Genomic DNA, 14,384 nt, shown 5'->3' with positions numbered 1-14,384 from the left:
TGTGTGTGTGCGCATGTGCATGTGCATGTGCACGTGTGCGTGTGTGTACGCGTGCATTAAATGCCATTTCGGCCATTGAATGGCGAGCATTAGGGATGCAATTTCTCAGCCCCAAATAATATTCATGATATTATGTAGCAACAGAGCCCTGTCATTCTTCTTTGTTAATTTTCTGCAACTAACCATATAATGGATAATTTTGCAAATGAGGGTGATTTGTGGTAGTTAGATTTTTTAAAAAATAAAATTAACCGATCACATTTAAACATTATATTGTAGGGGTTGATTAAAGACACAATTATGTTTTCAGTTATGGAAACATTAAATAGTATCAATAAATTTTCAGCGGGTTCCTCTATTGCCTTTAATCTATCATCATTAGTGTGTCAGCTGAATGTTTGTTTGGAAGATGGATTTGTTCCATGAAATCTTTGGCAGATTTAAGGGTAATAGTGAAAACATTATTACATTTACCTTATCTGAAAAAAATGTGACAGAGTAGAGAGAAAAGCTAAATCATGATGAAGTGGTGAGTGATTACAGCAATTAATGCAATCTATTGGTTTGGGGGAATGGGAAAGTCAACCATCTAGATGAATGCTTCATCTTCCTTCCCCAGTGGCCCTGTAAATACTATTTTAATTCATAGAGTAATTACAGGCAAACTAATTCTGAATTTATAAAGGACTGGGAATTACATTAGACCAATTCAGTTCACTCCCATTACTTGCTTGCCATGTTCTTCCCTTGCCTGTATTAATCTGGTTCAGATATGAGGGCCCAATCAGCCTGGAGTGGATTTTGGAGGCACACCAAGACCTCAGCGGAGATTAGGCCTGAGGCAGAGAGAGGATACCATTTAAATCCTCAACCCTGTTTTTGTCTTACAGCTTTTGGTAAGAGGCAAGCGTTTGGATCAGTTGTTATCTTTTGTCAAAGTCTGAGAGTCAAAGGTCTTTGATGATTAAAACAAATAAAATGGTTTTAAATTATTTAAAATGTGTTAAATCAAAAATAAATGTATTTTATTAGAAGATTAGAATGTTAATAAATAATTACAAATAACAAAAGTAAGGGGAAAATAAATAGATTTAACTTATCTTTTTCTTTCCAATCTTCATGTTAGGAATCCCTTACATATGTCACTTAACTCAGCCGGGACCAATGGCAAGGCAACATAATACTGGGATGTTTTTAACTCATAGTGTCTGAATGCAAGCAGATCTCTTCTGAAGTGCCAGACAGCCCACCTTGATTCAATCCATTGGATAACATCAGTTCAGAAACATTTATTGTATTAGTATGAAATTGTGTTCTTTTTTCCCAGCTATGCTAATAGCCTTTTAACTCAGATATTCTAAGTAAATTAATGCATCCCACCGTAGTGCCTGCATGTTCTTCTGCATTGTTCATTGAAGCAAGTAGCAAGGCTAAAATCGCCAATCAGCATCTTCATTGAAGGGAGACAAGAGCTAACAGCAATGGTTGATACAGCAAGGGATCAGGAGTCATAGCTCAATGAATCTCGAGAAATTTTAGTTCTTTAAGGTATACACCCAATATAGCACAGTTTCAAAAATATTTTGGATACCAGGCTCAAAGCTGTGAAGTGTTCATCATGTCAGTTTTCCTATAGTAACTTTTTTAATAAGCAATTTCCCAATAAAACTTGATGTAACAGAAAGCAGATATGCATTCCACAGAAGACAATTAAAATAACCAGATAGTGGTGTCTAAATATGCTGGCACGCTAGTGTTCGATGTCTGCTTGGAATTAGCAAAGAAGTTTGTGCAGATGAACGCTGTATAAAGCTTATCCTTATAAGCAGCATTTTGGTTTTTAATTAAAATGGATGAAAGGGGATAGAAGAGAAATTGTACAACAAAGATTCACTGGGCTATTTACAAGGAAGATGGGACTGTTCTACAAGGAGAGTCTGTGGAAACTAGGTCAATACTTTTATAGGTTTAAAGGGAAGAGGTAATCTTGGTAAAGTATGCAGAGTTTCATATGAGATTTGACCAGGTAAGCTCTGAAGGATTGTTTCCAGGAAACTCTAGGATTAAAAAACAGGTTAAGGGATGTCTGGCTCAGGGTTGAGATAAAGATTCATTTCTTCAATCAGTGGGCTATGAATCAAGAGGAATGTATCTGACAAGATAGTCGACAATAAACAAAATAACATTTTGGTTAGAAGCTTGAACAATAAGTGGTTGATTAATGGTGTTGAGTAATGTCCAAATTGATAGCAACAAATATGTCAGAACTAGAAACTTTAGCATCTTTAATAAGGAGTTATTTGGCATTTATATAAGCAAGATAAAATAGCTCATTCATAAAATAGTCTGTTGCTTTTATAATAACGTCATTTCCTCAATATGAGAAGTGACCACAGAAATTGTTTGAAGGTTTCAGTAAGAAAATATACTCAAATTAGGAAAGCCCTGTTGCTCCTTTTTTTAAAACAATTCTGTTGGCTTCACCCATCACTGCTAAAAAATAAGTTAATATCAGGAAGAATTGGTTACTGCTTTTCAAAGGAACACTTTCCATTTTTTGGTCATTAGATATACAAAAGAAAATTATTTTAATAATTCAGCTACACTCACATTGGAACATTGTTCCCTCTAAGAACATGGTTGCACTGCTGCACAGAAACTGAAATGCTCCCGCACACACAGCCTTTGTTGCCACACTGTTCGAATTTTTTAATATAATGTTAATATAATTTTGAAATTATGTTAATATGATTTTGAATTATGCTAATATAATTTTGAAATCAATGTTAACATAATTGTGAAATACCCTGTAATTAATTATGCATTAATGAATACAATCCATAAATCTGCTGCCTGAAGATTTTGACCAACCCACAATATCGAGTAGCATTAACTGTCCTTAACGATGTTTTAGAAGATCTGGCATCTGTTTTCTAAATTGCTTCAGAAAAGTTGCTTGAATACAATTGAAGCACTGCAGCATGCAAAACCAATGTCAGTCACAATGACTTGATGATTCCATTTATTAGGGTGACGAAATGAACTATCTAATTGCATCTATAAGTTCTGAGTTATAAGTTCTATAAGTCAATACTGCACCTATTATTCAATTCATTCAACATGTGCATAATCACTTGAATACTAGATTTCCTGACAATGTAGTAAGAGAATGGCAAGCTTTTGACCCTACTGCGACTACAAACACAACCAATTTTGAATTTGGAAAGAGAATGTTGTACGACTGACAAAAAGAGTACTCAGTTACTATTAAGAGATACGATGAAAATGTTGCCTTAAAAATATTACAGAAATACTGTCACTTCAAATTTGTTGTTTCTAAGAAAGTTAAAACTGGTTCAAATAAGACATTCACTGATATATTGAACTACATGCTTAGAAATGAAGAATTTGAAGAACTGCCAATTCTTGTTGACATCGTTGGAACATTTCAAGCTTCTAATGCTGACTGCGAATGTGGGTTCAATCTGATGAATTCAATTAAATGTGAATCCAGAAACAGACCAGAAGTGGAACAGTTGGGTGATCCAATGAGGATTAAGATGTATATTTCATACGGATGCAAAATTAATCTGATTAGTATTTATAGACAATGGATTTATAATAAAGACAGATGAGAAAAAGTTTATAAAATGTGAAAGATTTTCTTTGTTGCACTGTATTTCAGTATACCCTTCAATTAATAAATAAAATCAAAAGTACGTGATTTTTCAGTTTGCATTCTAAGTAATCATAGTATGCATATTACAAAGAAAATTTAAATGCCATGCAGTTTTCAGGCCGTGCTCAGAGCAATGGTTGGTGCACCTCATGTTCCACCTGGATAGCCTCCAACCTGATGGTACAAACACCAGTGTCTCTAGATTTCAATAATTTCACCAGCTCCCACTTCTCTCTTTTTCCATTCTCCAGTCTGTTTCACCCTCTCACCCATTCTCTCCTCTTCATCTGCCTAACTCTTCCATCTGGTGTTCCTCTGGCTTCCATGATTTACTGTCTCCCCTTTCAGATTCCTTCTCCTTCATCCCTTCACCTCCTCCACCTCTCAGCTCCCAGCATTTTACTTCATCTCTCCTTCCCCACCCACCCACCTTACCCCTCACCTGCCAACTTGTATTCCTACCAATCCCCCACTTTCTTATTCTGGCTGCTTCTCTTTTCCTTTCCAGTCCTGATGAAGGATCTCCACCTGAAATTTTGACTGTTTATAGCTCTCCATCAATGCTGCCTGACCTTTGTGACACAAAGGTTGGGAGTGTTGTGGATAGTCTGGAGGGTTGTCAGAGGTTACAGCAAGACATCTTTAGGATGCAGTACTGGGCTGAGAAGTGGCAGATGGAGTTCAACCCAGATAAGTGTGAAGTGGTTTATTTTGGAAGGTCAAATTTGAAGGTAGAATGGCACCACGTACGGCGGCCATGTTGTGAGCTCTGTCCCAACTTTACAATGTACTGCTAATTTCTGTGATTTCCTTCACATTTCTGTTCAAGAAGCTGATAGACACATCAGATATGATTGACTGACTCTTCTGAAAATCAAGAAGACAGCATTTACCCACTATGTGCTGGCTTTTCTACACTGGGAGCCCCTGCTTATGCAATCCATGGGAGGCTCAGTTATTATACCGTCACTACCTTGGAAGCAGCACCAGAGGTGAGGGAGAAGGGCCGACGTCCTGGTGAGGTTGAGACGGCGTGCTAATCGGCCACTGCTCCCTAGCACACTCCTGGCTAACGTTCAGTCCCTGGACGACAAGCTCTGAAAACTGAGAGCCAGAATCTCCTACCAGTGAGAAACAAAGGAATATAACATTTTGTGCTTCGTGGAGACCTGGCTGACAGAGGAGATACCGGATCATGCCATCGAGTGCTCTGGGTATCCCTGTTCTGGACGGACAGGTCAAAAAATCTCTCTGGGAAGAGTAAAGGAGGTGAGGTATGTTTCATGGTCAATAATGCTTGGTGCGACCCCCAGAATGTGCAAGCCCTCAGATCCTTTTGTTCCCCGGATCTGGAGTACCTGGTGCAGCTGTGTGGACCTTTCTGGTAGCCGAGGGGGTTCACGGCTGTTATTATCACAGCTACATTCCATTGCAGGCTGATACTGACCTGGCTCTTAGGGAACTGTACGAGACCATCAGCACACTGGAGACTGCACACCCAGAGGCTGCCTTCATCATCGCCAGTGACTCTAATAGAGCATTGCTGACTAAAGTCTCTCCGGAAATCGGATCACTCCTCCATCTTGCTACTGCAGAGGTACAGGCAGAAGCCGAAACAAGAGGCAGACATAGTTAAAACCTTCTGCTATTGGTCTGACTAATCAGTTTCCATGGTACAGGGCATCATCTGGAATGTCTTCCATGATGAGGTTGTCTCCGAGTTCACGGATGAGGTCACGAGTTTCATCCAGAAGTGTATCGAGGATGTTGTCCCTCAGAAATTGGTCAGGGTCTCTCCATACCAGAAACCCTGGATCAACAGTTCTGTGCAAACAGCACTTACTGCGCGACACAGAGCTTACATTGCCGGTGACCAACAGGAACTCAAAAAATGCAGTTACAATCTGCGCAAAGTCATCAAGGCAGCAAAACAACAATACAGGGACAAGGTCCATACTCAACTCTCCACCAACAACACATGCAGCTTATGGCAAGATCTGCGCACCGTTGCAGACTTCAAAGCTAAACGCAGGGGAGTTTCCAACATCGATGCCTCTCTCCCAGATGAACTAAATCTTTTTTGCGCTCGATTTGATGTCACCAACACTGAGCCCCTGAGGAGACCTGCAGCTTGGTCACCTCTGAGGCTGAGGTATGCAGGTGTTTCCAACGAGTCGACAGTTGCAAGGCTGCGGGACCGAACGGCATCCCTGGGCGGGTACTCAGGATGTGCGCGGCACAACTGGCAGGTGTGTTTACAGACATTTTTCATCTCTCTCTCTCCCAGTGTAGAGTGCCTTCCTGGTTCAAAACATCCACCATTGTTTCTGTACCCAAAAGACCAAGGTCTGAACGACTGGTGTCCTGTCACACTCACATCAATAATAAGCAAATACTTTGAGAGGCTGATCAAGAACTACATCTGCAGCTTGCTACCACCCAGGCTGGACCCCCTACAATTTGCTTACCGATACAACCGATTGACAGATGATGCAATTGCCACAACTCTATACACCGTCCTTACACACCTGGAGAAGAAGGATGCTTATGTGAGAATGCTGGTCTTGGACTACAGTTCAGCATTCAACACCATAATTCTCTCCAGGCTCGACAAGAAGCTCAGAGACCTCAGCCTTGACTCTGCCTTGTGTAACTGGATCCTGGACTTCCTGTCAGATCGCCGACAGGTGTTAAGGGTGGGCTCCCTCACCTCTGCTCCTCTGACCCTCAACACGTGCCCCTCTGGGCTATGTCCTAACCCCTCTCCTTTACTCTCTATACCCATGACTGTGTTGCCACCCACAGCTCTAATCTGCTAATTAAATTTGCTGATGACACTACACTGATTGGCCTAATCTCAGACAATGATGAGGCAGTTTACAGAGAAGAAGTCATCACCTGACACAGTGGTGTCAAGAAAACAACCTCTCCCTCAATGTCGCAAAAACAAAGGAGCTGGTTGTGGACTACAGGAGGACTGGAGACAGACTAACCCCTTTTGACATCAATGGATCTGGGGTTGAGAGGGTGAACGGCTTTAAATTCCTCAGCATACACACCACCGAGGATCTCATGTGGTGACCTGATGGAGGTGTACAAGATAATGAGGGGCATTGATAGTGTGGATAGCCAGAGGCTTTTTCCCAGGGCTGAAATAGCTAACACGAGGGGGCATAGTTTTAAGGTGCTTGGAAGTAGGTACAAGGGGGATGTCAGGGGTAAGTTTTTCACACAGAGACTGGTGGGTGCATGGAATGCACTGCTGGCAATGATGGTGGAGGCAGATACAATAGGGTCTTTTAAGAGACTCTTAGGTAGATACAGGACCTTAGAAAAATAGAGGGCTATGCAGTAGGGAAATTCTAGACAGTTTCTAGAGTAGGTTACATGGTCAGCCCAACATTGTGGGCTGAAGGGCCTGTAATATTCTGTAGATATCTATGCTCTAGTTTCTATGACCTGCTGAGTTCCTTCAGCATTTTGTGTGTGTAAAGGGGGTTTCTTTTTTTTTCCTTGTTACTGTTGGGAAAGGGTTTCCTTTTGTTAACTAGCAGGAATGCTAATTTACTGATAACGAGAATGGTATTCCTTTGTAAATCAAATGGGGATTAATGTTCTTTCTTCTGAGTCTGTAAGCTTTTGTTGACGGGCTTTTGGGCAGATCGGCGCGAGGGAGTCGAGAGAGAGGACGCAATGCTCTAAGCTGGGTGAGGATCGGACCCCAAAGGGGGGTCCGAGGTCGGGAGATTCTCCGGGGGGGGGGGGGGATGAAGCTAGATGTGCTTGGTTGACCACTCGGAGGGTCCTGAGCTGTTTGGAGAGTCGAGGAGTTCGGAGGGTCCTGAGCTGCGAGTCGAGGAGTTTGGAGGGGATCGAATGGTGGCCAGAAGACTTCAGTAATTGAGCTCCAACGGTTGTGCACGAAGTGGTTTGGACTTTGATAAGTTTGGCGCCTTTTCTTTAATTTTCTCTTCATATATACTGTATCGTTATTAATCACTTAGTTATAGTAACCTTTATAAATTGTACTCATTTAATTGCATATGGTGTACTGTCTGGTTTTGGGCGAGGCGGGGACATCACACAGCATCCACACCAGCTGATTACCCAGTTTGGCGGGGCCGAAGGCTGCTCCCCCTAGACAAGAACGAGCTGAGCGAGCCTGAGGCGACCCAGGGAGTTACATGTGTATTATAAAAATTATCACTGATTCCTCAGGGAAGCAAATTTCATTTGTTTAACTTGAGTGAACTCAGTCTAGACAAACATGGCAATATCCCTGACAGAAGCCAAAAGATTAGCCAGTATTCAAAATGATACTGTTTGGTGATGTACCATATTTTTGAATTCATAAATTGCACACATCCAACAGTCTCTATCAAGTCTTCTCAGAGTCAAGAACTTTCTCTAGTGAAAAGAAACCAGTTTCTCTTATGATAACTTTGTGATAATTAATCAACATTATTCAAAAGAAAACTGGGAAATCTCTCATCAACAGGAAGTGTACTTACACTGATTATATTACACAGAATTAACAATTACTAAAAACCTTAAAATCACTGAGAATTACTACAACTTTCTGTTTACTCTCAGTTAACTAGCATTGAAGAGAAAATATATAAACAGGAAATCTAGAGATGAAGTAACAAAAGAAAATAGTGTTATCACAGTTTTAAGAACAAAAAAAAAACATTTTTTTAAATAGGTGCCGAAGTAGACTCTGTGCTTCTCAGGTCAGCTCTGCTACTCAATATGATGACTGATCTGACCCAGAACTCTTCCTTTCTTTACCATTTCCAAAAGTCCACAATTCCCAGGTCTTTCAAAACCTTACCTATCACAATGGTCTAGCCTCCATGACCCCCAGGGTAGAAAATCCCAGAGATCCAACTCTCTGCGCCAGAAGATACATAATCCCATGCACTTCAGCTTTAAGGAACTGCCCCCTACCCTCATTCCCTCGTTGAGATTTACCCACTAGTAGAAACATCTTGACATCAATCCTGTCATACCCCCTTAGGATTTTAAATGTTTCAATGAGATTACCTGTCATTCTTTTAAACTTGATTGAATATACATCTAATTTCTTTAGCCACTCATGATGGGCAATCTATTTCATTTCCAAATAACCAGGAACTTGCATTGTGCATCTGTTTTAGACAGGCTTTAAAGCCAGTATATTTGATCTGAAATAACGATACCAAAACAATGCATGGAACTCCAGGTACAGCCTCATTGGTACCCAGTGGAATTTTAACAATATGTTCTTATTTCTAAACTCCAACCCTTTTACAATAAAGGTCAAAACTACCATTTGCATTCCTAGCCACTTGCGCTCACATGCTCACCTTTTTCAATACATGCACATGAACAAGAACAACTAAGGAGAAGAATTAAATTTCTTTTCATAAGAGCAGGAAATAGGGTAAAATTAAATCCAGTGATGTGCACAATACAAAATAGGCAGTTTTAAATGGTCCAGTACTGAGTAGTTGGGCTGAAGAGTTTGATTCTGAGCAGTACTGTTCTAAGACTCTGTGTAATAATACACCTGAAAGATGTGGAGAAAGATGCCTCTTATAAATTGTTTGAAATTTTGTGACATCACCTTATGACATCAATAGCATCTCTACAATTTTCTGCATCCAAATGAGATGTTGTGTGAAATAATGATTATACTTGTCCTTATTTGTGGAAATTGTCTGTGACATTACTTCTTTTTCTAAAATGTTCTAACCTTTTGTTTTTACAAGAAAGCCAAAATGTAACAAGCTGCTATACAGCTGAACTCTTCTGAAAATTGTTTTATATAATTGACAAATTGAACCAACTTACCTTGGGGCTTGCAGAACCTTCTAAACTATGTGCAGTCACATCAGTTGCCAATATGTCCGCTTTGATTATGTCCAGGGCTCCAAGAATCCAACTGTGCTGGCGTTTGATTTGCCTCTGTAGTTCCTGCCACTGACTTGCAATAATCTGCAGCATGTCTCTCAATCCTTCAAAGCAGAGCAATGAGATATCAGCACACAACAGGAGTCACACCAATCGTAATAATATTCAATTAACAAATGTCACAACAGTGACAATATTTTTGCAAATTGTATTTGTACATGAATATTTCATTGAGCTGTATGAAACATCTGCAGGAAAGCACTTTTTCTGAACTTACTGCCATTACAAATCAAGGCAACTACTCTTTACAAATACCATCTTCTCACATTTGTAAATGAAGTTGAAATGTATTGAATTCTGAAAGGATAGCATCTAATGCTATTAACTACAAAGACATCCTTATTTCAAACAATGATGTTTCAATTGAAAACTAACACCATTTTGTTCATAGCTCTGCTTCAGTGATTTGCCTCAACACAAACTTCTGAATGGCATCCTGCTGTACCAATCAATACGGCATTTCAGCCTCTTGGAGATAGGTCTTTGGGGTCTTACACTATCAAGTCAACTACAATGCTTTGGATTGATAGAAGCTGTGCTGACTTCGAAGATTGAGACTATCAAAAAAAAATTAATTTATAGCCATCACAATCATCTGAGTGCTGGGAGAAAATATTTTCATCTTCTGTTCTGCTGAACTCAAATTGGTTCTCAGCAGGGGCCAAGAGCAATAGAACTATCTCCAATCATGTTTTATCTTAATATAACAACAGATGAACAGTGGACAAGAACACATTGTCAGCTTTTAAAACATTGTTCTGAACAGTCTGATTTTTGCAATGAAATTTTATGTAACCTTGAAATGATAAAAGAGCAAAGAAGTTGAATTCCTGGAATTGTGAAGCATTAATTTAACCTACCTTGCAAGTGGGAAGCTATAGGATAGCTGAAACGCTGGGATTTATGACTCACTCAATATTGCTCTCCATTGATTTCACAGACAGTTTAATTCAGGTTGAATGTAAAACCAATAGTGTACAGGTCCTGACAGAGCACAACAGGCAGGCTAAGCTAATATTACCCATATTTAATTATTTAAAATAGTTACTAAGCTTTATTTAATTGTTTTCTTCACTAATTTATCATCTTCAGCATGGTGTACTTATTTGTGTTCCTTCTAGTTACAAAGAATTTATTCTAACTTTCAATTAACAACAGAAGTAGTAAAAATATTTCTCCTCTTTTGATCTTGGGTTACAATAACAGCTGGGTGGATCAGAATACTGCTTCCTGTGTTTGAGAGTGGACACAAATGTACAGCAATATCATGTTTTTAACTTACATAAAAATAAATCACAAAGACTAAATCTTACATAGCTAGATAAAATATTATAGCAATTGATATCTCAGTAATTACTCATTCTTCCAACCTCCAAAATTATTTTAAAACACTCCTGGTTCTCATAAACATATTCTGATATCTGATTTCACACCATGGTAAATTTTCTCTGAATGTTAATTCTTAAAATCCCTTTGGATTTTGTGAAACATTTTCTCCAATTACCTAACTCTGCAGCAAATCACTGCCCTGCCCAATTTCATCTCTCTTTTCTCACCATGACTCTGTACAGTCTCCTCCCTATCTACACTCATCTATGGAAATACCTATTCTCCTGTTTCTGTTTCCAGTTTCCTTCAGATCTAAATCATCAGGTTTTGCTAAATTTGTTGTTTCATGGAAGTACAGATTGAGCAGCTTAGCTTTCACCGATTACCATAAATGCTTAACCAAAATTCAATTTAAAGAATGTATTTGGTAATTCATCAAGTTCATAATGTGGGATAGTATATTGGTTTTCATATGTTCATTCAAACAATAACTTGTAGATTTAAAGTTTATGAGATACATCTGGTTTAGCCACTCTGATGGTGACATGTACAATATATCACACTTCATATTTTAAAACCCATCCAAATTTTTCCTTGCCCATTTATTCAAAGTTTGGCTGAATTAATACAATTATGTTTAAAGGAATGATACTACTGTTGTGTATGGTGGTTTAAATACACTCAGTAGCAACTTTATCAGGAACAAGATTTGAACCCGGTGTGGCCCTCTGCTGCTGTAGCCCCTCCACTTCAAGGTTTGACGTGTTGTGCATTCAGAGATGCTCTTCTGCACACCACTGTTGTAATAGTGATTATCCGAGTTACTGTTGCCTTCTGATTAGCTTGATCCAGCCTGGCCATTCTGCTCTGCCCTCATAAGGCATTTAGACCCACAGAACTGCCGCTCATTGGATGCTTTTTGTTTATCTCACCTTTCTTTGTAAATTCTAGAAACTGTTCTATGTTCTATATCACCACTAATGTCCAGCGGTCATGGAGCATACGGATCCCTTCTTTGTAGAAGTTGATGTCTTAGACCTCCAGAAGTGATCCACAGAGCTGTATAACTCATCTCTTTTTACCTTAGGCCATGAACTTATCAATCACCCCTGCTGTGGACCACCTGGAGGTCCAAGACGCTCTCGTTACATGCACGTGCAGTTCAACTCTTTGAGTGATAATGCAGAAAGTTTGAAGTTAATAACTCATCTCCTTCTACCTTAGACCACAAACTTATCAATCTACAAAGAAGGGATCCATATGCTCCACGACCACTGGACTAAGTGTGTACATGTAGGAGGGGACTATGTTGAAAAATAAATGTGCTATGTTTTCTAAAATTGACTCATTCTACCTTAGGCCATGAACTTATCAATCACCCCTCGGATCACACTTCTTCCCCATTCTAATGTTTGCTCTGAACAACAACTGAACTTCTTGACCATGTCTGCATGCTTTTATGATTGAGTTGCTTCCACATGATTGGTTGATATTTACATTAACGAGCAGGTGTAACCAATAAAGAGGGCACTCGGTGTATATGATTACTTCCAAGAGTCTGCACCTGTACCCTAAAAAACCAAAGACATTTGGCATTCTCTATGACCACAACCATGATGCATCTATTTCCCTCCACAAACATTCTGCAGCTTTTGACCAAGTCTACCAACCTCCTCCAATCTCTTTCTTATCCAGTTCACCATAATATCACAGTTTTGTGATCATAAATTTCCTTTTATGCTCCAAAATCAATATCTTGGGATTTTCCCAAATGTCTCTCTGTGGCCTCCTTCTCCATTCTTGTGCTTATTCCTGGTGACTTCATCCAAAGACATGAGATCAGGACTCACATGTATACTGATGTTCAATGTATACTGATGTTCACTGGCCACTTCTCCCAAACCTTCTAGTTCTGCATTATCTGGTTAATTAATCAACATCACTTTTTAAATTGAGCTGGGCATCTGCCTTTTAAGTGCAGGGCGGTACAAAAGCCGAGTAGATGCAATGTGCCTGAGGTAATCACAAGAGGAGAAGATGATGGCAGAAAAAGGATGATCTGGGGAGGTGTGGAGGGGAGATACTTGGATTGTCAGCCAGATGGGGAGGTAGTTTGGAGATGGAGATTGGGGGATTGTGCAGAGGGTATTAGTGACAGTTATGCTGAAAATTGTTTAGGATTGTCTTTTTCTGGGGTGGGGGTTCAATCAAGGAAATTATTAGAGAAGCTTAGGACATTCTCAGCAAGGAAGAATAAGAAATGTTGGGAGAAATCACTGTTGAAGACATTACTTAGAAGTTTAACCACACCTCATCCCATTCACTTTTTATCTTTTTCAGGCCTACTGCGGTGTACAAAACATGTTTCCTTCACAGGCCTTTCCTACATAATGCAAGTAAAATCAAAACAAGTAGTACATGGTTTATTGTGCTACTTGTCTGTCAAATAGATCAAGACCTAAATGGATGTTACCATAAAAGCATTGTGCCATCTCAATCAAATTTCTTGGAGAATCTTTGACATTTAAGACAAACTCTGCTTACAAGTGCCTGCCCATTGAGTTAGGTTGAAATTGACTGTTTGCATTTTGGTGACCTGAGCTGTGCCCTGTCCAATTTCATTTTCTTGTTTTAGAAAAAATAAATAAAAGCTGGCTGTAGTTCTTTCTGCAGCTGCTGTTCATGTGAAGTAGATACAGGTTTTCTCTGATGTGAATATGCTGGATTCTATAAATGTAGGCTCCACTGAAGGAAGTATGTATTACTCAACTTTTATTCTGGGTTACATAATATCTTCACAATGATCCAAAACTCAACCTCCACAACCACCCTCAAAGTGATTTTTATTCCAGTAGTCACCATTGACAGGAAAATTATCCAACTGAAAGGAAAGCAAATGTCATGCAAAATTGAGTGAGATTTGATTTTCTAATCTCCCCCACCACTGAGATATTTTAAAAACACAGAAATATCCTGAGTAAAATAGTGAAGTACATGCATATTCTCACCAAATTAAATGGGACTTGCCTGAATAAGCAAATTGAAGTAATTTGTTCTGTCATCTTTTCTTGCTTTAGCAACTCACCTGACTTGTGAGACTCAATAAGCTCCAAAAGCTGCTGACCCTCTTCCACCACGGCATCTTTAAGTGCACAGTGACTGTCTACATTAAGTTTAAAGCTCTGCAAAAAATACATACATTTGAAATTAATACCATTTTCCCCCATGTTGTTCTGTCCCGCAATGAAGGAAAATATTTCTGCCAGCTTTGGATATAAGATTCTTCTTGCACCTTGCCCAAGTAATTACTCTCCTTCTCTAAGCCAAGACAAGGGAAATGAAAAGAATTTGATCCTCGTCCAATATCAACAAACATGTACATTCCCAGGATAAGGGATAAAAAGAAGGGCATGAGACAGGT

At 39.4% G+C, this 14,384-nt stretch overlaps 1 protein-coding gene across 1 annotated transcript in view; it reads right to left on the bottom strand.

Annotated features, from left to right (window-relative positions):
• Positions 1-14,384, bottom strand: part of akap6 (A kinase (PRKA) anchor protein 6) — a 341,777-nt gene that overhangs the window by 211,443 nt on the left and 115,950 nt on the right. Inside the window, exons 5-6 of the mRNA XM_059987823.1 lie at positions 14,049-14,145; positions 9,515-9,678 (exon numbers count right to left, since the gene is read on the bottom strand). Of these exons, the coding sequence (XP_059843806.1) occupies positions 9,515-9,678; positions 14,049-14,145 (261 nt within the window). The remainder of the gene's footprint in view (positions 1-9,514; positions 9,679-14,048; positions 14,146-14,384) is intronic.

Source organism: Hypanus sabinus, chromosome 2 (genome assembly GCF_030144855.1).
Source record: "Hypanus sabinus isolate sHypSab1 chromosome 2, sHypSab1.hap1, whole genome shotgun sequence".
Lineage (NCBI taxonomy): Eukaryota > Metazoa > Chordata > Chondrichthyes > Myliobatiformes > Dasyatidae > Hypanus > Hypanus sabinus.
The sequence above is the reverse complement of the archived record's forward strand: the minus strand, read 5'-3'. Positions and strand labels throughout refer to the sequence as shown.